General features: G+C 39.3%; 2 protein-coding genes across 2 annotated transcripts in view; both read right to left on the bottom strand.

The window, feature by feature from the left end:
• LOC146512243 (transmembrane protein 150A-like) overlaps window positions 1-11,159 on the bottom strand; it is a 36,782-nt gene extending 25,623 nt beyond the window's left edge. The window contains exons 1-2 of the mRNA XM_085171243.1: window positions 5,857-11,159; window positions 3,428-3,554 (exon numbers count right to left, since the gene is read on the bottom strand). Coding sequence (XP_085027369.1) covers window positions 3,428-3,492 — 65 coding nt within the window. The 5' untranslated portion in view covers window positions 3,493-3,554; window positions 5,857-11,159. The remainder of the gene's footprint in view (window positions 1-3,427; window positions 3,555-5,856) is intronic.
• Window positions 11,160-11,170: 11 nt separating this feature from the next.
• On the bottom strand, window positions 11,171-27,276 carry LOC146512244 (very long chain fatty acid elongase 6-like). The gene is made up of 4 exons (XM_085171244.1): window positions 26,990-27,276; window positions 19,883-20,014; window positions 17,132-17,283; window positions 11,171-14,225 (listed from the first exon to the last, which is right to left on the bottom strand). The coding sequence occupies exons 1-4, from the start codon at window positions 27,085-27,087 to the stop codon at window positions 13,795-13,797; spliced, it is 813 nt and encodes a 270-aa protein (XP_085027370.1). The 5' UTR covers window positions 27,088-27,276; the 3' UTR covers window positions 11,171-13,794.
• Between the last annotated feature and the right edge of the window lie 627 nt (window positions 27,277-27,903).

Here is a 27,903-nt window from a genome sequence, read left to right on the forward strand (position 1 = left end):
TGTTTTTAAAAGTTATCTTTGACTTTATGACTTTCTGTGTGGTTTCTGGGATGCTTAGGACTCATATTGCACTGCTGGAAATAGTTTATTTTGATGCACATGCTGCTTTTTTGCAAATTTGCATCATAATATTTATTTTCATTTTTCCTGCAGTATATAAAAATTGGTGTATTTCAAAAATAAAACTATGAAGACACTCAAAATAAATTTCCTGTGGTGGGAAACTATTTTGTGCAACTTTTTTGTATTTACAGTTTTGAGGGATAAGCCTCTTAAATTTCTCTAACTAGAAATATATGTTAAAAAAACCAAAACGATTTTCAATTTTTTTGTAGTTTATTGCACTTTTTTGCAATTTATGTAATTACTATGCACTTAATGCAGACATATTATTAAAACCTGGGCTATAATGGTTGTATTGATGTATAGCAACTTGAAATGCTCCCAAAAATGGCTCCACAGCATGTAAAAATATAATATAAGCTCTGGCGGACTTGGTTCTATGGTAGGTCTTAAAGGGTTAAACTGCTATAAGTAACTTGTTGGGCTATAATATGTGAAACATATGTCAAATGCATCCCTCATGCAGAAATGGCAGCAAATATTACAATAGTTCTGTAAAAATATTTTAAGTGGGGATAAAGGACCGGATTGATTATAATGTAAGTACAATAACACAGAGTTGTAAAGATACTTGAAAAAACAGATAATTTTAAAATTCTATATATAACCCCTTTGTAAACGTTGTTCACCGAAGTCTAAACCAACATAAGTAATGATATTACACATAAAAAATACACAGAAACATTGGAAATCAGTTTTCAGCAGACAATCACTTTTTGGCACAACACCAGAAAGTAAATAAACGGCAGACAGAAATGAGGCAGGTTGAATCTTCTTGCGTTTCACGGATGAGCAGTACTGGACTGTAAGCGTTTTTGGCCGTTTCAATGTGGACGCACAACTCTGTGAAAATGACTGAAAATGATATTGTGGAGCGTTTTTAGACAAAAACGCCGTTTTCAAATGTATCCGGATCAGTGTAGACGTAGCCTGCAACTATTGTGATCGGCCAGTTCAACAATCATCGCCTCTGCATCAGGACTCACACGTGTCAGTAAATTCATGGAGGGAGATTACCAAAACTAGATATGAGGAAAAGTACAAAGAAGTGAAAAAAACTTGACGGACATTTTTGCCAAAAAAAACAAAAAGTGAAACTGACCACAAACTGACCCATGAGGGAAAAAACTCACAAGATACTCAACACACAATGCATCAGCCCAAGCGTGAATCCTGGCAATGGCCACGTGCATGGATTCACTGCAGAGGTCAAAATATGAGCATAAACCACCACCCTGCCCACCTCCTAATAAACGTGCAGCATGCAACAGTCCAGCTCTAGCTGATGTTTTGGGACCTATTACTGATTTTAATACAAAGAACGAGTTAAAGAAACAAAAAAAGAAAAGTCATTTCTCCCTTCAGATGTGACACATTTCAGCTTGATATCAATAATTTACTTCGCTTTGGTTAAAGTGTAAAACTCAAACCTGTAAATCCTGTAAAACTTTTCCCGCAAAAAGCCTCACACAGCTGCCCAGAGCTGTGCAGTTTTTAGGACATGACAAAAGCTGACAAAGCATTCAAAGGCAGAAACAGACAGGTGTCGACGTGCCTGAAAAAACAGCAGGAGGAGGGGGATTACAGATTCAAGCTTTAGAGGCCCGGCGTGAAGAACTCTCGCACTCATTTAACAAAGGACACTGTGAATCCTCTCACACTTTGAGAGGAAAAGACGGGAAATCAGCTGTTTCCCAGCATCCCAGTCTATAGAAAGTGCAAGAAGGCGTTATCCAGAGGTTATCCAGCCTGGGAGCACAGATGTTGGATAGCTTTTTTCCTCAAGAGATCATATGAGGGATGAGTAATAAGTCATCTGTGCCACTCTTGATAGACTTACACAATCCTACACTGACTTTTATACGTTAATTATTATTGACTGACCTTTTCATGCACAGAAATGAGCCTCCAACTAACCATTACATTTCATTAAAAGGTTACACCAAGAATCCAGTATTAGAAAAGTATTCTGGTCTCTTCAGGGACTTGTGTGGTGATCAAAGGAAACAGCTCCTTTTGTTTATGTTTTTATTTGCTTTTTTGCTGGGAGCTCTGTTACTTGATGAGGTTTTATCAGTTTTATCCTGGTTTAAGGATCAAAACAGGACATTGCATATCAAAATCCTGACTTTAAGTAATTTGATTACATGTACATTTTCCCTAAACAATTCTCCATAAAGTACAGTGAAAAAATGTTAAATTCAATGGACTCTGGTCAATGATGATTTAAGATAAATGCAAAATTGTGAGATTTGTTTTTAGTGGGAGACTTTTCGCAGTTTTGTTTAAAGAGAGATGAAATCTTAGATTTTATTTTTTTTAAAAACGATTAACTTTCATCACCTTCGAGAAAGTTAAAATGTATATTTAGTCTTAAAAATATGGATAAAATTCTAGAATTTGAATCACACAACTGAAGCACAGACTTATTGGATGGTTTGTGACAATTAACCGCACAAAAAACACAAAATTTATCAGATAATTATTAAAAATGCTCCAAAAGTGACAGCAGCACAAACACAGGCAAGAGGTGAAGCCTTGCAGGCGGCTAGTGGATGTCGGCATCCACCTATCGCCCAGCAGCCGTACCCTTAACAATGTTAAACTTTAAGCCTTAAAGCATTTAAATGGGTGAGCTATGAAGAAATATCCAAGTGTCATTAGCAGGACAGAACAAACAGTTTTTCAGAGCAGGCTGCAAACATGCTGGTCATTTTAACATGAGAGCCTATTGGGATAGGCTCACCTTTGATGGCTGCCTCTAGTGGCTATCAGAGGAACTGCAGTTAACCACAAACAGAGGTTCTTGGGTCTCTTTTCAGGAGTTCTTATGCCTGCAGGAACAAGCATTAACTCCAGCCGGGGAGGATTTTTAAAACAACTCTTCGCCTGCAAATTCCTGAAATGAAGACTAAGCGTTTTTTCTGGCTTCCAAAAAAGGAAAACATTTCACATGCATGAACTTTGCACCGTCAGTCAACATCATGGTGACCGCAGCAGGGATAACAGATAACATGTGTGACCACACTCGTGTGCAGACAGCTTGACTCGCGAGTTGTCTTTTAGAGGAAGAAAGATCACCTTCATCACTACGCACTTATTGATTCCAAGGCTCGTATTTAAAGAGGAAGCAGCTGAATGTATTTACCCTAACGAGTCCTAATCTTATCCAAAAGAAGTAAATGTTTACGGGAGCGTTTCGAGAGCTGAACTTTAAATACATATTTAAACTTTGAGTGCACAAACAGACACGGGAACCTCCTGCAGATGCTGCTGCGCGGCTTGTTTACTCGGAGGTACTCACACCACCCATATTCCTGTGATGATGAAGACAGGCAGGCTGACGGGAAGGATCATCCAAGGCGACATGACGGGCGCCAGGCGATCTCCGCCGCAAACGACACCCAACGGACACAGGCTTCGTTACGGACCTGAAGGAGCGCAGACACAATCAGTCAGGGAAAACAAACGTACAAATATTACAATCACAAATCCTGAAATCAGGATTCCTGATTGGTAATTAGCTCTTTAATCCATCTATAAAATTCCCATACTGAACTTTCCTCTATACTTCCCTATACCACACCACTTTATTGTCTTCCAATATTTTTGGTCCTTTTTTTCCACATTTACCGAAACCTGCACTGCTTTATATTCAGTTTCAATCAAATAAAACCTTTAGAGCTCTTTGCCATATTACGTGCATATTTATGATTTATTGTCTTTCATTTAGATTTTTACTCACTGGGTTCATTTCTTTCTTGGTTTGTGTTGCCATACTGCACTTTAACTTCTCAAGCGATTCTTGTTTTACTAAAGCTGCTGCGTTTATTGTTTGCTGTAAGCTTGGAGTTTCGCAGTTTTTAGAGTATATCTTATGTTAAAAGTGAGGGTTTGCGGCTTTTCCCTACTTTATGTTTCATAAGCTGAACGTCTTTTGAATTTTGGAGTGTCGGTTGAACAAAACAAGACATCTGCGAGAGATGTGCAGTCCCCTTGCAGTGATGTAAGGGGGAGAATATTACATCTTGAACAACGTGTTTTATGTCTGTCGTGCAGGTCCGATGTAGCGGCCTGCAGCAGAGATGAGGAGCTGTCAAACTTGTACCTTCATCACTTCACCACACAGAGCGAAACAAACAGTAACCTGTGAAAACGACGGGCCAATGCTCCCAGTCCTGCTTCTGTCTGTATGGTTATTTTCCTAAATAAACATCTAAAACTATAGAGCAGCTCTCAGTCCACACACCAAACTGAAACCTTTTTATACAGGACACTGATTTATGTTTTGGCCGAGTTATCACAGTTTCTGTCCTTGGACATGTTATCGTCCTGTCACAGATTAAGCACAGTAAGTTTGAACTTTACAGAGTTCAGTGAATTACTGCCAGTCATTCATTAAAAATATGCACATTTAGGGCTCAGCACATAACTTGAGTGTTACTTGTTAAACAAACAATTCCTAGAAAGTTGGGACACTGTTAAAAGAAAATCCCATAGAGCCTTATTTTATTCACAACAGAACAAAGAAAACACATAAAATTGTTGAAAAAATTGAATTTGATGGCAGCAACATTCGGGACATCTACAGCGCATAATGTCACCGACTGATTCCAAGAATCTGGAGGAATCTCTGTGCGCAGGGGACAAGGCTAAAAATCAATAGTGGCTGGCCGTGATCTTCAGCTCTCAGGCGGCACTGCGTCACAACCAGACATGATTCTGTCATGGAAATCACTGGATGGGTTCAGGAAAACTTCCAGAAATCTCTGTCTGTGAACTCAGCTCACTGTGCCGTATAAACGCAGGTTAAAGGTCGATCGTGCGTAGAAGAGCAAACATGTTCGAGCAACATCAACAAAGCTAATTTAAAACAAGTGTTAAGATGTTCTGTAATCACACAAATCAAAAAATCCTCCAGACCAAAGAGGAGAAGGACCCTCAGCTCTAAGTATATTCAGGTTTCAAACCAGAACGGGACAACATCCCTCTCCCACGAGCCCAGCAGCTGCTCCAGATGTTTATGAGCTGTTGTTAAAGGAAGAGAGGATGCTGCACAGTGATAAACATGTTGCTGGCATCACTTTCAGGTTCACCTTATTGTTTTATGAGATTTACAAATCATCGCTTCTGTTTTTAATTTCACACTTAAAGTCCAAAAGGTACGTTTGACACTTTATCCTCAGTTATAACCGGTGTCGGCTTATTTCCACCTGTTTTAAGGGGGAAAATACAGATTTTCACCTGCAAAGTATTCAATTATCTTATTAAATCCTACATTAAACATGAAATATTCTATATTCAATCTGCCTGTAAACGTTCAGCTTTAACTCGTTTATCTGACGTGATAAATGTAAATTTTCATGTATAATAACTTGACTTGAAAACACAAGCTGAGTCAGATTTTGACATTTTGAAATTCATTTTTAGGTTTTTTCTTCTTTTTTATTTTAGGCGTGTTTTGTTAAAAATCACATAGAAACTGCAACACGTGCGTTATTTTTTAACACAGCCTTTGAGGTTACAGGTAATCACGTGCAATAAAAACTGACTAACATTAAGTCCTAAGTTATTATAAAATCTTTAATTATTGCCACAATTTAGTCTGTAATTTCAGATTATTCGTGTCCTGCTGTGCGTCTATTTGACCTCATTAACCACTCTGAGCTTGAACAGCTGGCCTTCATGCTTTAGATGCATGACAACCTGAGATGCACAGCTTCAGGATCCTACCTCTGCCGCTCAGCGAGAGCTCCTCAGTCTCCGCGTCTCCTCCCAGCTCCTCCAGACTCGGGGAAAAGTTGCTGAAAAGTGAGGCCGAGCTGGTGTTTCTGATGTTTCATCGTCCAAACGTGGCTGCAGGTGTATCACTTCATCGGGATCGGGAGAGGAGACGGATGAGGTGGCGTCGGTACGATCCTGCTCCCGAGGCAGCCCGCTGAGCTGTGGTGGGAGGTGAAGAAAGCAGCTGGAGTCGGTGACTGGTAGCTCCTCCCACCCACGCGGGTGGAGGCGAAGGTTATTCTAACCCGACAGTCATCGCTGCTTTAAAGCTCGCACTGCTTCTGGGAAATCTCTGCCACTTTTTTCATGTTTTCTGAGTCTAAAACACGGGTGTGGGTGGGCAAACTGGACTTCTGCGTGTTCCAGGAAACTAATTTCACTAATTGATTGCAGTCAGACAAGTTGCACATCCGGGGCTGCTGAGCCCGGAGTTTAGTCAGGATTCTGCAAAGTTTGTTCCAGATGTTTCACTGGGAAAACCTGAATGTATGAGAAAAGGTCACTGTCAGGTTGAATGAGCTTTAAGAAGTTCCACCTCTCTAAACATCTTATTGAAATGAGCATTTGAGAGCTAAAGACATGAAAAATTATCCACAGAAATCCGAAAAAGTCAAATAAAATGACGTCTCACAACTTTCTTCTGTCATTACAACCACTACAATATATCTCATAAAGAGAAAACAGGGGAAAAAACATAGTTTAATTCCACGTTTTACTAAATTGAGTTCAAAACTAATATTTGTATCTGCAGAAATTTAGACCTGGTGTTACAACTTTGATCTAACCATGGATGTCAAACTCGTTTTACACGGTAGACCACATACAGCCCACTTTGATTTTGAGTGGGAAGCCACTGAAACTCCCCTTTAGTGTATCTATAACAGCAATCCCTGAGATTAAAAGTGTAATTTCAACAGCATGTCGTGATTTTTCTATAAATAAAATTAGTCAAAATACAGAAAAAGCTCTGGTAAGCTCACTGGCCCGACTGTCCTGTACGAATATAAAACATAAAGTTCTGGTTAATTCACAGAGATTTATTTTTCTATAAAAATAGACATTTTTATAGGGGAAAGTAAAAAATAGGAACTTTTCTACCAGTCAGTTGTTTATATGTTACTTAACTATTTTGGTGTAGTATGAACGGCAGTGGGGGAGGTCTGAGAGCAGGAAAGGAGGTCGAGTGGAGGTGGGTTGCAAAGTGGCTCGCTGACGCACAGCAACTGTGAGAAGGCTAAAGCAGCTTAATCAATAAACCATATATGAGATCTGAGCTGAGCTGGCAGTGAGATCAGCTGATCCGAGTTCAACTTTGTTGCGTGTCTTTAACTTTTGTCCACTTCCGCTATGTTTTTTGTTTTTTCTCTTCTCTTCACTGTCCCTTCCAATTCTGGTTCTGTTAGAAGTCTCTTCCTGTGAAAAGACAGTGTCGCCAAATGCTACTTGTAAATGATTGTTGGGGTTCTCTATCTAATATATAATATAAGCCAGTTTGAGGCGACTGTTATTAACACTGAAGGAATTAAAGTTGAATCGTTTGATGTAATACTTTTTATCACTTTAGGCTGGCAGAGGTTTAATAGGTCCATAATTATTGGTTATATTTGTGCAAATGCTTTAACAAATTCATTCAGTCAGATGAAAGGCTCTCTGTATATACTTATTTCTTCTTTTATAATACCAGATTAAGTACACCGTAGGGACAAACTGAGACATGTCCACAAATTAATCAGAACAAAGTAACTCTTAGTTAAACCCCCAAATCACAAAGTCTTCAAAGTACATGCAAAATAGTAGACACAGCTAAGTAATGGATGGATGGATAATAAAGAAATAAAAGTGATACCAACTGTTAAACGTCCATTGCTTTGTTTAGAAATTCAATTATAGGGATAATTGAAGTAAATACAGTTAAGCACACTTCCTATTTCTGCTGGTTTTTACCTTAAAAGGAGCTTGCAAAGAAAAGCGTCTGGACTTCTTTAAGTTGCTTGAAGACGTTTCACCTCTCATCCCAGAAGCTTCTTCAGTTCTAAGGTCAAATGGTGGAGAGTCCCAGATTTAAACCTAGTGGGACTCCCCACCATTTGACCATTTGAACGTCTTCAAGCAACGTAAAGAAGTCCAGACGCTTTTCTTTGCAAGCTCCTTTGACTACGATGACCTGGATGACTGAGAACCTTCACAGACTTAAAAGGAAAAATTTTACACCTGTTACTCGGTTACCAACAGCTTCGGATGGTCACAGCAGATTAGGAACATCAGTGGGGGGGTCGGAGAGAACAGATTGCTTGGGTCATGGTGCAGATTTAAAGAAATTCATTAGTAACGTTAACTTTAATAGAAAGAAACAATGAAAGGAGAGAGGATGGCAATAGTGTAAATGAAGCCTCTGTGCCTGAAAAGTTCAATAAATACAAGCCTGTCTTGTCTTGTCTTGTCTTGTCGTCCAACAGAGGCTAAGTAAAGAAAAAGACACAATAACATCTGCAGCTGGTTGCTGTAGGAAAACACAGTTTATCAGTGTGTCCCTTTTAAAAACACCCTGCAGGTCCCTGCAGATGAATCAATAGTGAAAAGAATCAATAAAACCTTTTCATTTTACTAAAAAGCCATGAAATTGAAGGGGCTCTGGGGTTTTCTCAGAAAGGTTATTCCACAGATTGTTCCAAGAAAAATCTGTGGTCTATGGTTGGGTCAAAGAGGCGCCTCGTGGGGTGAAACTTTATTGTGAAATAATTGGCCGCAAGGTAAGGCCAATCAGAGAAGATGAGTATTTTCATCTTTTACATGGTAAAAACAATCAGCCACAGGCTTCCTGAAACAAAGAACAAAGAGCTGTGACCCTATTTTGAATTAATGCTGTACCCATATAAAGTAAACTGAAAAATACTCAACCACATGCCTGCATTTTCCCAACAAAACAAGCAACCAATGCTGCAAACCCTCACAAGGAAACACATGAAGTTCAGATTAACCAGGTTTGTGGCGGCACCTGGAGGCTGCCTCACGTGCTTCTTCGCGTGCCCGCCTGTGCAGAGGCTCGCACAGCTGTTCTTCGTTACATTGTGTAGTGTAGTAAGAAACAAACGCACCGCTGACGTATAGTTTGGCGCACATGTGGAGAAAGCGGTAATGACAGCCTCCTGCCACACGAGGGCGCCAAAGACTGCAATAACAGCCACAGAGCGTCAGGATGAAGAAAGTCCTCGAAAATAAAGAAATTATGATTTTATATTGTTACAGCAATTTAAATAAACGTGGACAGACAGACGGAGTTTATTATTTAACATGCAGAAGTACTCGATTACAAATAGGAGTTTATTTATTGTACTTAAAAAAGGGTTAAACATGTAAGTATGCCTCCATTTAACCATTCAGGGTACTTTTTATCAGTCTAATCTCATGTTACAGGTTATAATTGTTAATAAATATGAACACGATGATTAAAACATATGTAATTATACAGTTAGTTTATCATGTGTAATTACAGTGCTGGATGTGTTAATGTGAAGGATATCTTTAATTACTTTAAACACTACATCATGTTTCATGAAGTGAGCTCCTGCACAAACACAAACTGCTGTAACAGCTTGTGTTTGTATGAGATGATTGTCCTCTTCTGCGCACTGCACACATTCAGCTCCTAACAATGCGACTCGTTTCTGTAAGTTTCATAAAAAGTTTGCTTTCCATCACAGAGCCGAGCTGAACACGAGCTGGTGGTGTTCACGCAGAAAAATCTCACTGTTGTCGTGACTCAAACCCTCTGTGACGAGTTTAAAGCTTTTCCCTCTCGGCTCCTCCACTGTGTGTCTTTCCTCCCGGTCCTCTGGGGTCACCACCCACGGCTACAAGACTATAATGTGCTGAGCAGGCAGAGCTTTGTCTTCCATCAACCCACGACCTCCCAGAGAGCTCTCGGCTCAGCTTGGACGTTTGTAGGGCAGTGTGCTGCGAGCTGGAGAGCTGCAGGGGGCCGGTGTGGTTTAACTGTGTCAGCAAGACAAGTTCCTCTAGTTTAAAAGCTTCACGGGGATTTAACAGCTTCTGATCATCAGAGACTGTAGAGCCACTGTGTGCTCATCAGTCAATTTATCCTTTAGACTCACACAAATTTATACAGAAAATACACATCTGTGTCCAATGTGAGTATAATGAGAGCCTTGTTTACATACTTCTGTACTTTTGGGATCATATTTATTTTCTTACAGAGCTCGCTTTAATGACTAGAACTGAAAAATCTATTTTTAAGACCTAATATTTAGATTTGACATGTTATATATTATCTTTCTCTCTTTAAACATTTTCTTTCCTCTGTAATGCATGGTTACAATTTAACACAATCCTATTATACATTTTTCCCCATCCCGTAAACATGCACTATGATCGCAATAATAAATGAAACTGAACCATCACCTTCTTAGCAATGCCAATAAAACCAACACGAATACACAGGAACAGCGTGAGCATCATAAAAGCTTCATTGAACAGCAGTTTCAGAAGTTTTCCAATAACGCCGTCGGTCAAGGAATTCACCTTATATTAAACCTTATATATGATCAAATTAGAAGTGTGTTTTAGCCTTAAATATTTTCTATTTCACATCTTCTGTATATATCTCTTTAAATCTTTGTTTAGTTGTTTTCCCACAGCTGTTGCAGACACCTAAACTGTTTATGGCACTTTCTGGCATTTTATTTGCGACCAATAAAGTGATGGGAGGCGTTATGTCGCATGTACACAAACCTTTTTTAAAAAATTCTCTCACGGTCGCTGAGTTGCCACATTCAGGCCTGAATAACAGAGTAATGGGAGACTGCCATCTATACGGCACTTTTTCAGACCCGTGACCTTCAAAGGGCTTCACGCTACAACCTGTCAAGGTCACTGAGAACTCATCACCATCTCAGAAATGCATTTTACATTAAGCTGTGTATGCCTGAGTTTGGCTCTCGTCTACGATTAAGACTCAACAATCTTGCAAAAGATTGCTTTTAAATTTCAAGAGCTGCTGTTTAGTTAAATAAAAGCAATTAAATATGTTTATAATGTATGTGCCAATAAAAAGAAAATAAAAGACAAACTGAAGTCCTGGCTTTATCACACATGCCTGTCAGAGGCTTGAATATGTGCTTTATATTTTTTAAGATAATCTTAATAAAGGAAAATCAAACAGCTGATGTTTGTGGCGAGTTTGTCCGTCTTCTATTTAAACAGATATTCTTCTCCACAGTGAAAATATTTCACCCCTGAAACAACAAACAGAGAAACTTTTATTATAACGTTTCGACACGAAGCCCTTTTTCCAGTAGAAACCACAGGGAGTAAAAATCAGCAGGAAACATGAAGCACAGACAACAAAACAAAGTAAAGCACGACAGAAAATAAACAGAAGCATGTTTGGCACACCAAGTTCAAGTTAACAGCGTTACAATGTGTCAGATTTTAAAAAGCAGGCAGTTTCAAACAGTGTTCAGTGCTCTTTACATTAAATCACATAAAAACAACTAGAACTGGTTGATGCTGAAACAATAAGTGCATCTGAAAACGGTGCTTTTATCAGAACTACGTCGTTACGGAAGGTGCGTCAGCGTGACAAACTAATCCACAAAGTCCTGAACAATCGGAATTCAACTACAGACACAAACACAAAATCAGCTCCGTCACACCAAGTCAAAAGCTTCCACGCAGGTTTTAAACCACAGCGCTCAGCACACACGTTTCCAACCAGGGCGAGCAGCTTCTGTGGCGAGCGCAGGCCCGTTAAACAGGACGTGGTTTGAAAACGTGCTGCGCAACTTTAAACACGAACACCGTCGCAGTTCACCCTCCGAAGTGGTGCAAGCACGAGCGTGGATGGAGCAAACTGAACTCAACCCGCTTCCTAATGTGACACCTGCCAAGTAAACCTCACACCTGCTGGAAAACGTAAAGAAAACATCCTTCTCATCTAAAAACAGACACCAGCGCCCTGTGGCCTCTTCAGCAGGTCATAAAGAGCAGCAGCACCACAGTCAGCGGCAATCGCCACATAAATTTGGTCCTCGTCATCTGCCGTATGTTTGGCATCAGTTTGTTCAAATAATTTAAAGCACAGAAGGAAAATAAATAACCAAAACCAACATGAGCACAGGGCAAAGTCACAAAGGATGGATCAAAATAAAGCTTTTTTTTCCTAACTAAACACAAACATCAGGAATCAAGTGTCGGCAAGAAGGCAAACGTTGTGGTCGGACCTCGTAGGAGTTGCAAGATACAAAAGTCTCCTGTTACGTCACATTATGTTCAGTTTATCCTTTTTGTTTGTCTGCTAAACACTTCACACGAGACTCTGGTTTAACTCCTGCTGCTCAGAGAAACAGTGCAAACAGTTTTCAGATGCTTTTTATCGCCTTTAATAAAAGAATGTTTTTGTTAAACGTCTGAGTTAAAGCTTCAGGTCTGCATCTCCATCACATCTACACGTCTCCTTTTTAAATCCATTGCACAGCTGCACAGAAGACAAGGTTCAGGAAACTGCGTCCCAACAGTGAATCGTTCCATCTCTTATAAAACGTTAAAAAACATGTACTGTAAAGTGCGTAAACATGTGAAAACAACCCAAACGACAGGGACAGGAGGACGTCTGGTTTAACGCACTTCCTGTCAGCTGTTTGAGCTGGAACGGCTTTCATCTGAGGAACTCACTCAGGCCTCGTCTTACAGAGTGTACGCGTGGTGAAAGCGGCTATAAATATTGTCTATGTTAGAGGAAAGCTGGGTTGCATGAGGTACTTATTAGTGGTCAGTGCATCACCTGCAGTAAAGGGTGAAGCAAAGCAACGCACGCTGTGGACGGCATTAGCAGCAACACTAAATTTAACCGCTCTAAGTGTTTGTTTTATAAGAATGTGGTCACTTCACTGTTGTGCTCTCAGACTCAGAAACTTCACCTGGATTCAAACCAACACCTTAAAAAAAACAAACAAAAAAAACAACCTAAGCTAACAAGTTGAGGCAGGTATAAGCCAGCGAGGGAAACTGAGCGGAGCAAGGCTTTCTTTTCAGATGAAGGTAAAGTGGTGACAGCATTTTAAAAATTACACCGAACTGAACTGGTATCGCTTTTCTTCCTGCACGTTTACGTGCACGAAAACATTCCTTTGCCATTAGTGCATTAGTCTTCACTCCCTGTTACCTGCTAACCTGCACAGGTGGAGACAGGTGTTACAGTTTCTGCGCCTGCAGGCGCCACGTGATGCTCGTTTTTACGGCATCAGATTAGTACCTGCCCCGTGTCACTTTTAAAGGGCTAGTTCAACATTTGGTGCAGATTGTTTATCCTAGTCGAGCATAAAGGCAGTGAGCAGGCGGTGTGTAAATGCTTTAACAGGATCCTGTCTGTAAAAGATGTTTGTTAGAGCTGGAGTCAAGAATCTGTTGCTTTTATGTTTTGGTTAATTTGCAGGTTAAACAGAAAGATGCAGAGTTTAAATAAGTCAGTTTTCCAGGGAAAGGAAAGTCTGCTTCCAGCCTTTATGCTAAGCTAACTAGAGCTAAACGAATCATTTCCTCACTCAATTAAAGTAAAATTAAGCATTTCTTCTTACATATAAATCAATGACTTCTTCTTTAAAAACACAGGAACAAGTGTCAGTCGCCTCTGACAGTATTTGGCCCTCATATGGCTGTTTTTAGATAAAGGAGTTTAAGTAAACAAGGCAATCGTTTAAATGACGACAGCGCTATTTTTAGTCAAACACAGTTACAGAAATGCCCCTCAATCTCCTCGCTTTCATCGTGAGATCATATTAAAATGCTCCAAATCGTCCTCCTCTCTGAGCTGCAGTCAGAAGAGGAGGATGTTGAGAGCCTTTAATACGACCTCGAGCACAGGGAGGCACGCTACTCTTTCTTGGACACTTTGTCGCTGGGGGAGCCTTTGAGGTAGGTGTTGTAGAAGAAGTAGGCAAAGAGGATCAAGTAGCTGAGGTACATGAGAGAGCCCCACACGATGTTGTCCTGGTGGGACGGACAGTGCAACTCGTGCATCCAGTGGTACACGAGGCCCTGCACGGCCAGGCCCATCACCATCTGCAGGATCTGCAAGGCCGTGATGACCATGGCGAAGGGACGCGGCACCCGCAGGCCGGCCGCTCTGGCGGCGTAGTACGTGTACATGACAGAGTGAACCATGTAGTTCATGGTCACGAACCAGCAGCCGCCCGCCCGGTTATCCTTGTAGGTGTACCAGGAGTAAAGCAGCACGGTGATGTGGTGGTACCAGTGCAGAAAGATGAGGCGCTGTTTCCGCAGGACAATGAACACGGTGTCTCCTGAGAGAGGCGGCAGAGAGGAAATCGTTTAAATAAAACCGCACCCGAGCACCAAACCTCGACCCCTCAGCAACTGAGTCATGATTAATAACACCAGATGTACTTTAGTTATCACAAAAGATGGAAAATTGCTGTGTGAGAGCAGGAAAAATATTTTTAAAAACCTACAGAAAAAGTGAAATACCTGACAGGACCTGACTGTGTATCAAGTTTAACGCAGCTCCAATAAAGCCTGACTTCACTTACAGTGTTTGAAGGAGGGGATGTACTAAATTTTATGACGGCCTTACAGGTACATGAGGAGCACAGAGACTTTCAACAAGGCAGCACAAGCAGTTAGCTTACAGCTTCGTGAGCATCCATCACAGATTTGTGGGTTTATGTTTGATCTTATAAAAGGGTTTAGCTTACACAGACAAACCTCCTCACAAAGCTTACTTTGATAAGTACAAATACAGATGCTGGTGAAACCCACGAAGTTGTTATAAAACAGAACAACCTGTATTTCTAATTTAAAGCTCATTTGAGTCTCTATAAAGAGTCCTTATCCTGCAGTAGGAAGCAGACGTATCCTTCCTGTCTGCAGCTGAGGAAACATTGCTTGTACAGTATCAGCTGTGCGCTAATGGACTTTTCTTGCCAGCTCAGCATCTGCCTCTATTTCAGCTCTTAAGGGAATCACCTGCTGATGGATTTACTGCACAGTGGCCCACACTTTAATCTACACTGAGCAAATCATTTCATTCTTAAAGTAGCTGAGCAAGAAAAAAAATCCAGTTTGAATTTAGATCCTTTTGGAACAAAGACTGAAAAACATCCAACATGTTTACACTTTTACATGTTTTCAGTGTAGGGCTGCCACAAACGATTATTTTGATAATCGACTAGTCACTAATCAGATCATCATCCATTGGACGTAAAACGTACAGCTTATTGCACCAGCAGCATCTGCTCTTATATAACTATCATTAGCTTACAGCTTTAAGTGTTTAAGGTATGTGCTAACTAAAAATAAAGACAAGATGATAGCTTATTAAATTTTAATGAAATTTGCAGATTGTTTCGGTGAAGTTTAATAAACTCCTTGCTATCTAAAATATAACAGGACACCGGAGTATATTCTCGAGCATCTCACACTTCTGATAATCAGCTGTCTGCTTGACGTTTATTCAGCTGTGTAAAAACTATAACTTTCATCTCAGCCAAACCGATTTACTCAGGAACAAATAAAATACTAAAAAAAAAATCCAAACAATAACATTTTTAAGTTATCTAAGTGACTTATATATATTTAACCTGAGTAGCCAAAGACAGCGGTGGGTTTGAAAACGATTTGCCAGGAGTCCGGTGTGCTCACGGGCTCTAGTTAGCCTAGCCCCCGGCTAGCTATCGAGCTAGTGGGTAACAGACGTCTCCAAAAACGTCAGAGCGCTTTTGAAAATATGTGGTGTCTTGATAAACTGAGCAGATGTTTGAGGTTTACACAGCTACATTCTCGCCTGAAAATATGTTAAACGTTTATTTTGTGACCCAGAAAAAACAATAAGAGTAATATTAAAACTAACTAGCTGCCGCTGGCCGTTGGCAACTGAGCTGGGCTGCGCTATGAATTCTGGGACACAGCTTCTTCGTCTTCGGGATTTAACGGCAGCTGGCATCCTTGTACATGCAGTGCTGCCATCTTCTGTTTCAGTCCGTTATTACACTCTTAAATCTTACTACTTATTCCTGCGTCTTTTGTGATCTTACAAAGCTTCAAACGACGCGTCGACTATGTAATCGTGGCAGCCCTATTTCAGTGCGTACAAGTCTTGCACCAACCCTCATTACTTAACATTCTGCGAGGAAGGCAGGTGAAACATGCAAACATACATGGAAATAGAAAGGTTTGCACAACTATAACAATAACTTATCTGGTACGATCCATGACTGATGACTGTCACTGTATGTGTGTTGTTGTTGTTTTTTTCAATTCAGGTAAACTTTTACTTTAGTGGCAGCATGTTTGGGATCATCTTTTATTGAAAAAAGAAGCTGCTGCCGATCACATGTGTTCCAGGCAGTCCTGCATGGTGGGTGAAGCTCTGACTTAATATTCTTGTGTTCACAGTTACATTAATTTTGAAAAAAAAATCCACACCACTCACTGAAATGCAGCTTTAAACCATGACAGAGCCTCCACCGTGCTTTACAGATGGCTGTAGACACTCATCTCATCGCTCCATCAGACCTGTTCTCACTGATTTTTTTTACTGCACATCATGCCAAAAAAAAAGCCAAGTTTTCAGCTGGCAGCTCTTTGGGAATCACGTTGTTGTTGCAAATAAACTGTTACCTTTGCATTTTGCACAGATGCACCTAATTAAATGGGAACAAACGACGTGGTTTTGCACGGTTAGTAGTAACAACGTGTCAAGAAACAAAATAAAAAATGGAAGCATGGATGATGGATGGATGGATGGATGGATCACAGGTTCATCCCTTGAGTTATATGCATTTATGTTTGAATGATTCATAGGTCAGTGTTAAGGACAGAACCAAAGAAAAGTTTTGAGAGACCTTCAGAAAGTCCTGATTAAGACCTTTTTTAAGGTCATTACATTACATTACAAGAAAGTCTGGCTCCTTAGAAGCAAAATACAAAGAGATGAGGGGTGGATCAAGACTTTTGCACAGCACTTTATGCCTCATCGTGGTTTTAGCTAATGCTAACACCCTTAATATGATTAAAACAGTGTTTCTTCTGAGTTGCGTGGAGCTCCTATAGTGTAAACAGGTCCTGCTTCACCTTAATTCAATAACAAAGAAATAAGGAAGCTGGTGGTCTTTGAATAGGTTCGATTTCAGTATGTGCTTCATTCATATGAGTAATATTCTGACATTTAGGAGATCAGATGAAGTCTCACCCAGCTCGGGGGCCTTGCTGAGGGCAAAGGCGTAGGCCCAGAACTTGGTGAGGGGAGCGCTGTAGAAGCTGTTGTCACACACCGACTGTTTGAAGCCGTTGTTTGTGAGGAGGTGCAGCATGTAAGCTCCGGTCCTGACCGCTCCTACGATGCTGCAGAGGAAACACAACAAGGACATATTAGCCAACAGCTAGGACCACTGAGGCTCAGCCACTTCTTTTAGTAAATTACACCGCTTTACTGGTTTCATATTTTTCACCACTTTCCTAGGACAGAGACTGTTTTCTCATCCTTATAGTAAAAACAGGGATCGTCTCAACTGGCAGCCCTGATGTGTTAATCCTTTAAAACCGGTCGGAGCAGCACGCTCTGTTTTGCATAACTATTTTTAAATCCCGGTAGCTCTGCAACCACGTAAGCTAGCGCAATAATTTTTTTTGCATATGAAACCAGAGGAGTTGTACTTACATCTTATGCCATCAGCTTGTCCTCGGTCACAGTTTCCTTCCACATATAGCTTTGCAAAAACTGCATAAAAAAGCACTTGCAGCAACAAAAACATAATATTCCAGAAACACGCTTTGCCGATCCGATCAGCTGTTTGTAACACTTCCTACGTTGGAATAGACGTCAGCGTGAACTTTTGCATGTCCACCATGACCTGCCCAAAACCGGAAGTGACGTCATTTTTGCGAAAATGTAGGGTTTTTTTTACCAACTGGGCCTCATGAACCTATACTGGTGTTTTTAAAAGTTATCTTTGACTTTATGACTTTCTGTGTGGTTTCTGGGATGCTTAGGACTCATATTGCACTGCTGGAAATAGTTTATTTTGATGCATATGCTGCTTTTTTGCAAATTTGCACAATAATATTTATTTTCGTTTTTCCTGCAGTGTATGAAAATTGGTGTATTTCAAAAATAAAACTATGAAGACACTTAAAATAAATTTCCTGTGGTGGGAAACTTTTTTGTATTTACAGTTTTGAGGGATAAGCCTCTTAAATTTCTCTAACTAGAAATATATGTTAAAAAAACAAAAACGATTTTCAATTTTTTTTGTAGTTTATTGCACTTTTTGCAATTTATGTAATTACTATGCACTTAATGCAGACATATTATTAAAATCTGGGCTATAATGGTTGTATTGATGTATAGCAACTTGAAATGCTCCCAAAAATGGCTCCACAGCATGTAAAAATATAATATAAGCTCTGGCGGACTTGGTTCTATGGTAGGTCTTAAAGGGTTAAAGTGTAATCATTCTGCCATGCCTCCTGTGGACAAATGAAGCATTGAAAGCAGCATTTTTACAACCCATCTTACTGTTTGTCATAAAATAATAATGATAAAAAAGAAACCATAACTGAGCTGCAGAGATCACTGCTACAGTGCAGCCATAAAGGCTTGATGTCAAAAGGTTTATTGAGATTACACTGATGACAAAGAGCAACTTGCACAATGGTGCAACACTGACGTGGAGATTTCATAGGTAATCTCAGTCAGACCATCTCAAACACACCTCAGAGACTACCTGTGCTTTTATCTGATGTTCCAACAATTGCAAACCGGATCGCAGCCAACAGGGAGCCAGCCTGTGTCATTTTCTCTGATGACTAATCGTCCTATCGGCCTTCGATCTGACATAAATCAAATGCATCAACGAGACAGTCATGGTAAGCCCAAATGACAGCAAAGCAACAAAGCGTGCATGATGTTGTGTCATCATTCTGGCACACGGTTGCAAAAAAATACCAGTAATACAAAACAAACGTATCCTTTAAAGGACAACAGAGTTAACAGGGTGGATGTAGTAAAAAGCAAAAACCACCTACACTAACACCGTCGCGTCCCGTGTGCGGACAGCTAAGGCTGAAAGGAGCAGCGTAAGGCCTTTAAGTGACAGCAGCAGGATTTTACATTTATAAAAACGGCACGCTTCTCTGAGGGAATACCACAGTCTAGATCTTCATAAACAAATCAGTAAATTAGATTGATAGTTGGTAACTGAAGGAGTAGATAAACAGAAACCTGTTTGGAGTTTCCTGTTCTAGATAATCTTCTCAGGTATTCTACTGCAGATGGTTTTTTTAAAGATTGCTTTGTAGAAGCCCCGGTCTCTTTCAGCGTGTCAAAATAGAGATCTTTCAACTTGATTCAAGAAGATAAAGCAGCAGGGATATAATCTCCCACTACCTATAGGTGAAAAATGCCAAAAATCTGGCTCTTATCAACAGCAAGGATCCTTTGCATGAAATTCAGGTCATTTTGAATGAGAAGCTGAGGTTGCTCTCTGCTCAGATTGGAGGTTTGTGGTGAAACTGCAACTCGAGTGGAATGTCCTATTTTAAAAATGCAGCTGCTCTGGAATCTGCCTGGAAATCTCCGAGAAGATGATCTCAAACAGGAGATTGGCAAAAATGTAAACCAGTTTTATACGTCAGCCCCGAGAAGTTTTGGATTCCACCCCACAGATACCATGTGCAGATGGACATGACTCTTAGTGAGTGAAATGTCTACAGTGTTCTTGAAGTACTGCTTTAAATCTTGCGTTGAACCTTGAGGTGACAGCTGTTATCAAACTGGTTGTGGCTTCTCAAACAAACACTCAGAACACGTTCCTTCTTTGACTATCCCTCTTTCAGTTCATGTTCCTGTTTACCCAGAAAGACTCGATTCTAAATGTTTGGTTGACTGAGCGTAAAGGTCACGTCAGCCGTCTCAGCTGCATCGACCTTGAGAGTCACTCACCTGAAAATGGCCAGGCTGAGTGACCACAACACCAGCGGGCGACGCAGGTTCAGTCTCTGCCTTTCCCTCATGAAGTGCTGCCCTCCAAATACGATCGCAGCGTACAGGCCAGAGAATATAAAAGACTTGGTCCTGCAGAGAAGCACACACACAGTGATGCTTATTATTACTCATCCTCACTGCCTCAAAATACTGATAATACTGTTACATGCACTAATTACAGCATAGAGACAGTAACAGGAAAAAAAAGCTCCCCTCAGACACAAAACACTAGATTGAGAATTTACTGGATCAAATTATGTAGTTGTTGCAATTAATATTTAATACTTAATTTCAGGGAAACAAATGTATGGAAATTTGGCTGTCGTCACTGTAAAAAGAAAATATGTAGTCTTGTAATTCTAGTCAGAGCATAACAGGAAAATCATTTTGGTCCTCAGCAGGTTCTATAATTATTAAACACAAGTGCAGGTCTGCAGGCATTCGTCGATGAACAGCTCTCTGCATATCAGGAGGAGGTCTGGACTTTGACGGGACCATTGCAGCACCTTGTTTCTCTTCTTTTCAGCCATTCAGTTGCAGATTTGCTTCTGTGCTTGGGATCATTGTCCTGTCAGGTGATCCGATTTAGCTTTAGCTGTCAAACAGATGGCCTCACATTTGAATCTAGAATACTTTGGTATACGAAGGAGTTCGCGATCGCCTCAGTGACTGACAGTAAGTATGAGGTGTTTGCGCTGATATGCTAAGTTTGAAGTTTGGTTTTGTGCATCGCAGCCAGACGTCTCCACTCCGGTCTCATCTGTCCAAAGGAGATTTTTAAAGAAGTCTTTTGGTTTTCCCAAATGCAGCTTTGCAAACCTAAGCTGTGCTGCCATGTTCTTTTTAGAGAGAAGAAATCTTCACCTGGCTTGTTTGGAACGGTTGTTCCAAACAGGGACTGGCTCAGTCTTATTCTAATTGTACTGTCATTATTGACGTTAACATTAACATGCTGAGGCATTTACAGCTCTTGGGTTTCTCGGAGCATTGCATGGTCTGACCTTGGGATGAATTTGCTGAATGTTAACTCAAGAAACAGCTTTACAACCGTTCCTAGTCTGACGTGCAGCAACAGTTGCTTCTGCGTGCATTAACACAGTGCATTTAAATAACAGCACCTGGCTGCTACTACACTTACCCTCTTAATTCCTGTAGCAGAAATATACATAAAATCTTCTCAAAATAGGGAGTACTTGTCTTTAGCCACAACCTCACGTCCCTGAGCCCAAATCTGTGGGAAACACTGATGTTACTTAACACAAAACGCCGGCCTAAAAGCTCCAGCATCACACAGATCTGTGTGTTCTTTGACCTCTATCAGCTTACAATAAAGAGGAAGTACCTCACTTCCCCTGACAAACAGCTCTATTAAACACTAAATCACCTCCTGAGACTTTGAAACAGGAGACGACCACACAGACACAGCGCTCTTACATAAAGACATTACACAATTAGTGTGACTGAACCAGACAACTGCAATTAAAGACAAATACGAGCTGATATCAACTCTGTGCTCACTCCAGAGTCGTCTGACAAGTCGGAACATCAGGCTATGAATTACTACATGTCAGCCCTCCTGACACCAGCCAACTCAATTATTATACTCATAGTAGAGGATTAAGAGATTAGCTCCTGACACACAGACCACTCAGACTGCCAGCTATGGGCAATAAGGCCGTTTCCACTGGGCACCACTGCGCCTGATGTTTCAACAACAGCACACAGCAGGAAAGAAAAAGTCGATTTTTGGCTGAGCAGAAACAGCCGAGGAGAATACTAAACCCTGGAAACAGAGACTGCATGTGCACTGACACCGTATATTTTTAATTTCACGTTAACCTGCTTCTCATATGTTATTAAAAGCTGTTTTTATTTAAGTAGGGAGGGTATGCGTGAGGCTGAGGGTATTTGGGAATAAAGCAGATGACTAATCCAGATTGGCAACATACATAATACACAGGATGAGTAGATACTACTGCTGCTGCTTGACCCAGTTAGTGGTTATAGTGGATTCTGATAGCTGGTCCCAGTTTGCCCCTGTGGGAGAGGAAAAACCAGCAAAAAGCTAAAGCTGTTCCCACTGCACAGATCTGAACCTCCGAGCATACCAAGAGTTCTTCACCAAGCTAATAACACATAATCTTAGACAAGATGCATATCTGTTTGTTCCCTGCATACCGAGATGAAATTCAGTAACTGAATAATCATCTAATCAATCAATTTGTCTTCCAGACTCAGTGGTCCAAACTTAAAACGACCAAGAAATCTCAGATTAAAAACAGAAAGAAAGCGTATTATCCTACAGAGAGACTTGTGCACCCAGCGAGGAGCACGTGGTAAGCTTACAATAATTTCAATTTCAGAGGCATTAATCCTGAGATTACCTAAGTCAGCTTTAAAAGCACAGAGTCCTTCAGCTACAAACATTTCACTCAAACATCCAAATCTCAGTAATAATCTCAGGTCTATAACTTTTTGGACAATGACACACTTTTAATGTAGTTGTCCCTCTGGACACCAACTAGGGCTGCCACAAACCATTATTTTGATAGTCGACTAGTCACCGATTATTTTTGTGATTAGTCGACTAATCAGATCATCATCCATTGGACGTACAGCTTACTGCACAAGCATGCATCTGCTCTTATATAACTATCATTAGCTTAAAGCTTTAAGTGTTTAAGGTATGTGCTAAATAAAAATAAAGACAAGATGGTAGTTTATTAAATTTTTAAGAAATTTGCAGATTGTTTTGGTGAAGTTTAATAAACTCCTTGCTATCTAAAATATAACGGGACACCGGAGTAAATTCTCGAGCATCTCAGACTTCTGATAATCAGTTGTCTGCTTGACGTTTGTTCAGCTGTATAAAAACTATAACTTTAATCTCAGCCAAACCGATTTACTCAGGAACAAATAAAATACTTAAAAAAAGCCAAACAATAACATTTTTAAGTTATCTAAGTGACTTATATATCATGTTTAACCTGAGTAGCGAAAGACGGCAGTGGGTTTGAAAACGAAGTCCGGAGTCCGGTGTTCTCACGGCTCTAGTGAGCCTAGCCCCCGGCTAGCTATCGAGCTAGTGGGTAACAGACGTCTCCGAAAACGTTGGAGCGCTTTTGAAAATATGTGGTGTCTTGATAAACTGAGCAGATATTTGAGGTTTACACAGTTACATTCTAGCCTAAAAATATGTTAAACGTTTATTTTGTGACCCAGAAAGAATAATAAGAGTAATATTAAAACTAACTAGCTGCCGCCATTGTTAGAAACTGAGCTGGGCTGCGCTATGAATTCTGGGACACAGCTTCTTCTTCTTCTTCTTCGGGCAGCTGGCATCCTTGTACATGCAGTGCTGCCATCTTCTGTTTCAGTCCGTTATTACACTCTTAAATCCTACTACTTATTCCTGCGTCTTTTGTGATCTTACAAAGCTTCAAACGACACGTCGACTATTAAATCAGTCGTCGACGATTTTGATAGTTGACGTAATCGTGACTAGTCGACTAATCGTGGCAGCCCTAACACCAACACAATCAATCAATTAAAAAAAAAAAGTGACTAAATTGTAAACCTTGAGCTTTACTTCGATGGGTTTTAAGGACCTCAAAAGCTGCAGGTTGAGGGGATCTCCCCTTTTTTTTAATGTGTTTATAAACCTCTCTGCATTTAATCATTAGTTATTATTAATCTCTGGCTCTCCACAGCCTGGTTTTGCCAGTTTTCTTCCTGTTAAAAAGGGATTTTCCCTCTGTCACCAAGTGCTTACTCAAAGGAGGACAGTTGGGGGTTTTCTCTGTTTTCTCTGACTTTAACTGACAACTGGTGTTGAAACAGACTCGTCATTATTGGGGTCTGATTGGAATTAGAAAAGGTCAGCTATGATAAAATGAATCAGAATTGTTCATCCAAACTCTTATCAATACTTCAGTGCTCGTACTCAGGAGCTATGCCAAACTCACACCAGTGTGCATATAAACGCTCCAGGTTTTATCTCCCTGCATAGGGTGAGACACACGCGAGCTATCAGAGCCACAATCACCTGGCCAAGTGTTTTGTCTCCAGTCAGTAAGCTAGTGGGTTTTTTCAGCGTCATTTAACTTAACCACAGCAGCATTTCTTGCCGGTCTCCTTTGATAATTTTGTCAATTGTCTCTGTGCAAGTGTCACTCAGGAATTGTCTAAATGATCTGATTCACATGCCTCTATCTTTATCATTTCTTTCTATCAGTTACTGACGTGCTTTTCTGACAGTTCAACAAAGCACATACAAATGCTGTCAGACTAATGGGGGTGGAACATTTTGCACACCTGAGAAACTTTTTCCTGCTCTGTTTTTTTAAGTATGAATCTGTTTTAATACAAAGTCCACTCCTAACAGATAGCTAATCGTAGGTGGCCTGATTTACGGTCAGCTACTGCTACAAGGTTAATTAATAAAAAAACAATACACAGATTACAGATCATCCAGATAAGGAGCTACAACTTTAATTTAAACGTCTTTGTGACTGAAAAGAAGACATGGTATCAACACTGAGTTATCGGCACACGCATACCCATAAGTGATACTGAAGACAAGAACAAAGCATCAAAGTGAAAACATCCACTCTGGTTTTCCAGAATGGCAACATAGTTCTAATCATATGATGAAAAAAAATATTACCCATTAATAACTTTCAACAACAGGGAAAAAACTCCTTTTAGCATTAATTAGCAGACATCTGTGTCTGTGCCTGACAACCATATGGTTCAAGGAAAATGTGCACTTTGTCACTGACTGTGTTCCTAATTTTTTATGCACAGCATTTCTAGACACAGCTCACAGGCTTCAGGTTCAGAAGTCTCGTCTCTGCTTTTTGCAGACATTGTGGTTCTCTTAGTTTCATCGAGTTACAACCTCCAGTGTGCTCTGAGGGAGGTTTGCTGCCAAGCTGGAGGGAACTGGGATGAGAATTAGAACCTTCAAATCTAAGGCCACAGGTGTGAGCTGGAAAAGGGTGGAGTGCCCACTTCTGGTTGGGAAGTTTAGATATTCCAGGGTCTTTTTTTCGCAAGTGAGGTAGGGTGTGACAGGAGATTAAACAGGTCTGTAGTAGGAAAGAGAGAGCTCTGCATCTCAGCAGTGGCTGAAAGAATGAGACTACAGACACCAAAAGCAGAAATAAGCTTTGTGCTGGGCTCTTTGATGGATAGAGCGAGATAAAGTAAGAAGCTCAGTTCTTTGAAATGAAATAGAGCTGCTACTCCTCAACATTGGCAGGGGCCAGCTAAGGTGGCTCAACATCTCACTAAGATGCCTTCTTGGTGTTTCAGGCATGCCAGACTGTGAAGAGATATCGGTGTAGACGTAGGACACACAAGATTATGTCTTGTGTGTCCTATGCCTGAGTGTCCCACCAAAAGAGCTGGAGTAGGTGGGCGGGGAGAGATAGGTCTGGGTATCTCCCCGTCTACTATGCAAACAGGCAGCACAAAATAGATGTCTGGTAACAAGATGCAATTATCTTACTCTTAATTATTACATACAGGCAAGCTGAAATAGTTACTTCAACAAATGAAGCTTAAAAAAATCTTTATTTAAAAAAAAAAAAGAAATCTCCCTCCTCACCCCTGCAGGGGGGTGTCTCGAATCTAAAGCAATGAGTGTTGCACTTTGACACGCTGGATACGCAGAACTGCAGCTGGGTAATGGCAGCTGGTATATAACTATATATATATATATATAACTATATATATATATATATATATATATATATATATATATATATATATATATATATATATATATATATATAGTTATATATATATATATATATATATATATATATAGTGCATCTCAGTATATCTCACTATATATATATATATATATATAGTTATATAGTTATATATATATATATATATATATATATATATATATATATATATAGTTATATAGTTATATATATATATATATATATATATATATATATATAATATATATATATATATATATATATATATATATATAGTTATATATATATATATATATATATATAGTGCATCTCAGTATATCTCACTATATATATATATATATATAACTATATATATATATATATCTATATATATATATATCTATATATATATATATATATATATATCTATATATATATATATATATATATCTATATATCTATATATATATATATATATATATATATATATATATATATATATATATATATATATATATATATATATATATATAAAACCATTTTTTCCTAATGTTTTAAATGATTTTTCTTCATAACATGGAGAGAAAATAACAGGAAAAAGTACAGAAATCTGTGCCGCTGCACAGCAAGGCATTACACACCTTCACCTTTAACTCATGCTTACTTAAACCCCAAAATAGTTCAAGTAAATAAACTTGAATCACTTCAATTAACTCAATAGGAGAGGATGTCACTGTTTGAGTTACAAACTAGCCCAAAAGTAAAAGTGAGGAAGGCATAATTTTTGACCTGTTACTCAATATTTGTGCCTGAAGGTGAAGACAGGCATCATGCAGTTACTTTTACATATATAAAAGTAACTGCATGATGCATGATATATATAGTTATATATATATATATATATATATATATATAACTATATATATATATATATATATATATATATATATATATATATATATATATATAACTATATATATATATATATATATATAACTATATATATATATATATATATATAACTATATATATATATATATATATATAAAACTATATATATATATATATATATATATAAAACTATATATATATATATATATATATATATATATATATAATTTTTGACCTGTTACTCAATATTTGTGCCTGAAGGTGAAGACAGGCATCATGCAGTTACTTTTACTTCCACAGCTGTTAATTACATAATCAGGACTCCGTGCATGGCTCGCGTCTTCTCCCTGAAGTGCATCCTTAACTTGAGTTTATTTGAACTTCAACAACAAACGATGGACAGAGCTGCAGTCCAATAAATGATTATTTACTGATATTTCACCAACTTCCTCGTTCTTACCAGTTTTCCTGCATCCATTCCACCGCTCTTCTCTCGTCGAAACGTTGCTCAAAGTCGTAAACTGTGAACGGGTAGCTGCTCGGCTCACTCTCGTTCATTTTTAAAAGTTTCTGGTTTTGGAAGGAAGGAAAAAAAATGCAACAAAAGGCTGAACAAGCAAACGCGAGGCGACAGTTCAACTGCTGCTCGGCTATCCTCCGCTATCAACCGCTTTCTAACTCCGCTTTGGGTCGTCTGAGGTGACAGGAGGATGAAGGGCTGTCAAGACAATTTTTATTTAGCGCGAGAAAGCTAGCTGCAGGAACACGACGCTATTCCGGTTTGGGATTTCAAAATAAAACGTATTTTCCAAAAACTATTAACTGTTGAGTCCTAATAACTTTCCTGACCTAGACAATGGCATATATATATATATATATATATATATATATATATATATATATATATATATATATATATATATATATATATATGTATGTATGTCTTGCTGCTTCATTTTGAACACTCTGAAGTCTGTGAATTGATCTGCCACTACCCAGCAAGGCATCAAACACCTTCACTCTCTCTTGTGCTCACGTTTAAGGGCCCACCAAGGGTGCCACCCAAAACATATAAAGATGGTAATCACATACAAATATATGCAAATCCAGTGTGAGCAAAGAGCAACCAACTGCAACAAAAAACAAAAGGGCAAAATCATAACAAAGATATAAAATGAAATCACTACAATACTACTTTTTGGTTGTTTTTCTTGGTAAAATGTTAGTTTTACCTTTTCATCATTAGCTATACTGTAAGAATAAGCAATGTTTATATATTTATTTTATATTTATTTTGATATCTACTTTTAGATTGTTTTGGGAGAGATAGTTTTGATATCTCATCAGCACTAGAGTTAACAGTTCAAGTGCTCA

The sequence above is a fragment of the Neolamprologus multifasciatus genome, chromosome 8 (assembly GCF_963576455.1).
Source record: "Neolamprologus multifasciatus chromosome 8, fNeoMul1.2, whole genome shotgun sequence".
NCBI classification, from domain to species: Eukaryota; Metazoa; Chordata; class Actinopteri; order Cichliformes; family Cichlidae; genus Neolamprologus; species Neolamprologus multifasciatus.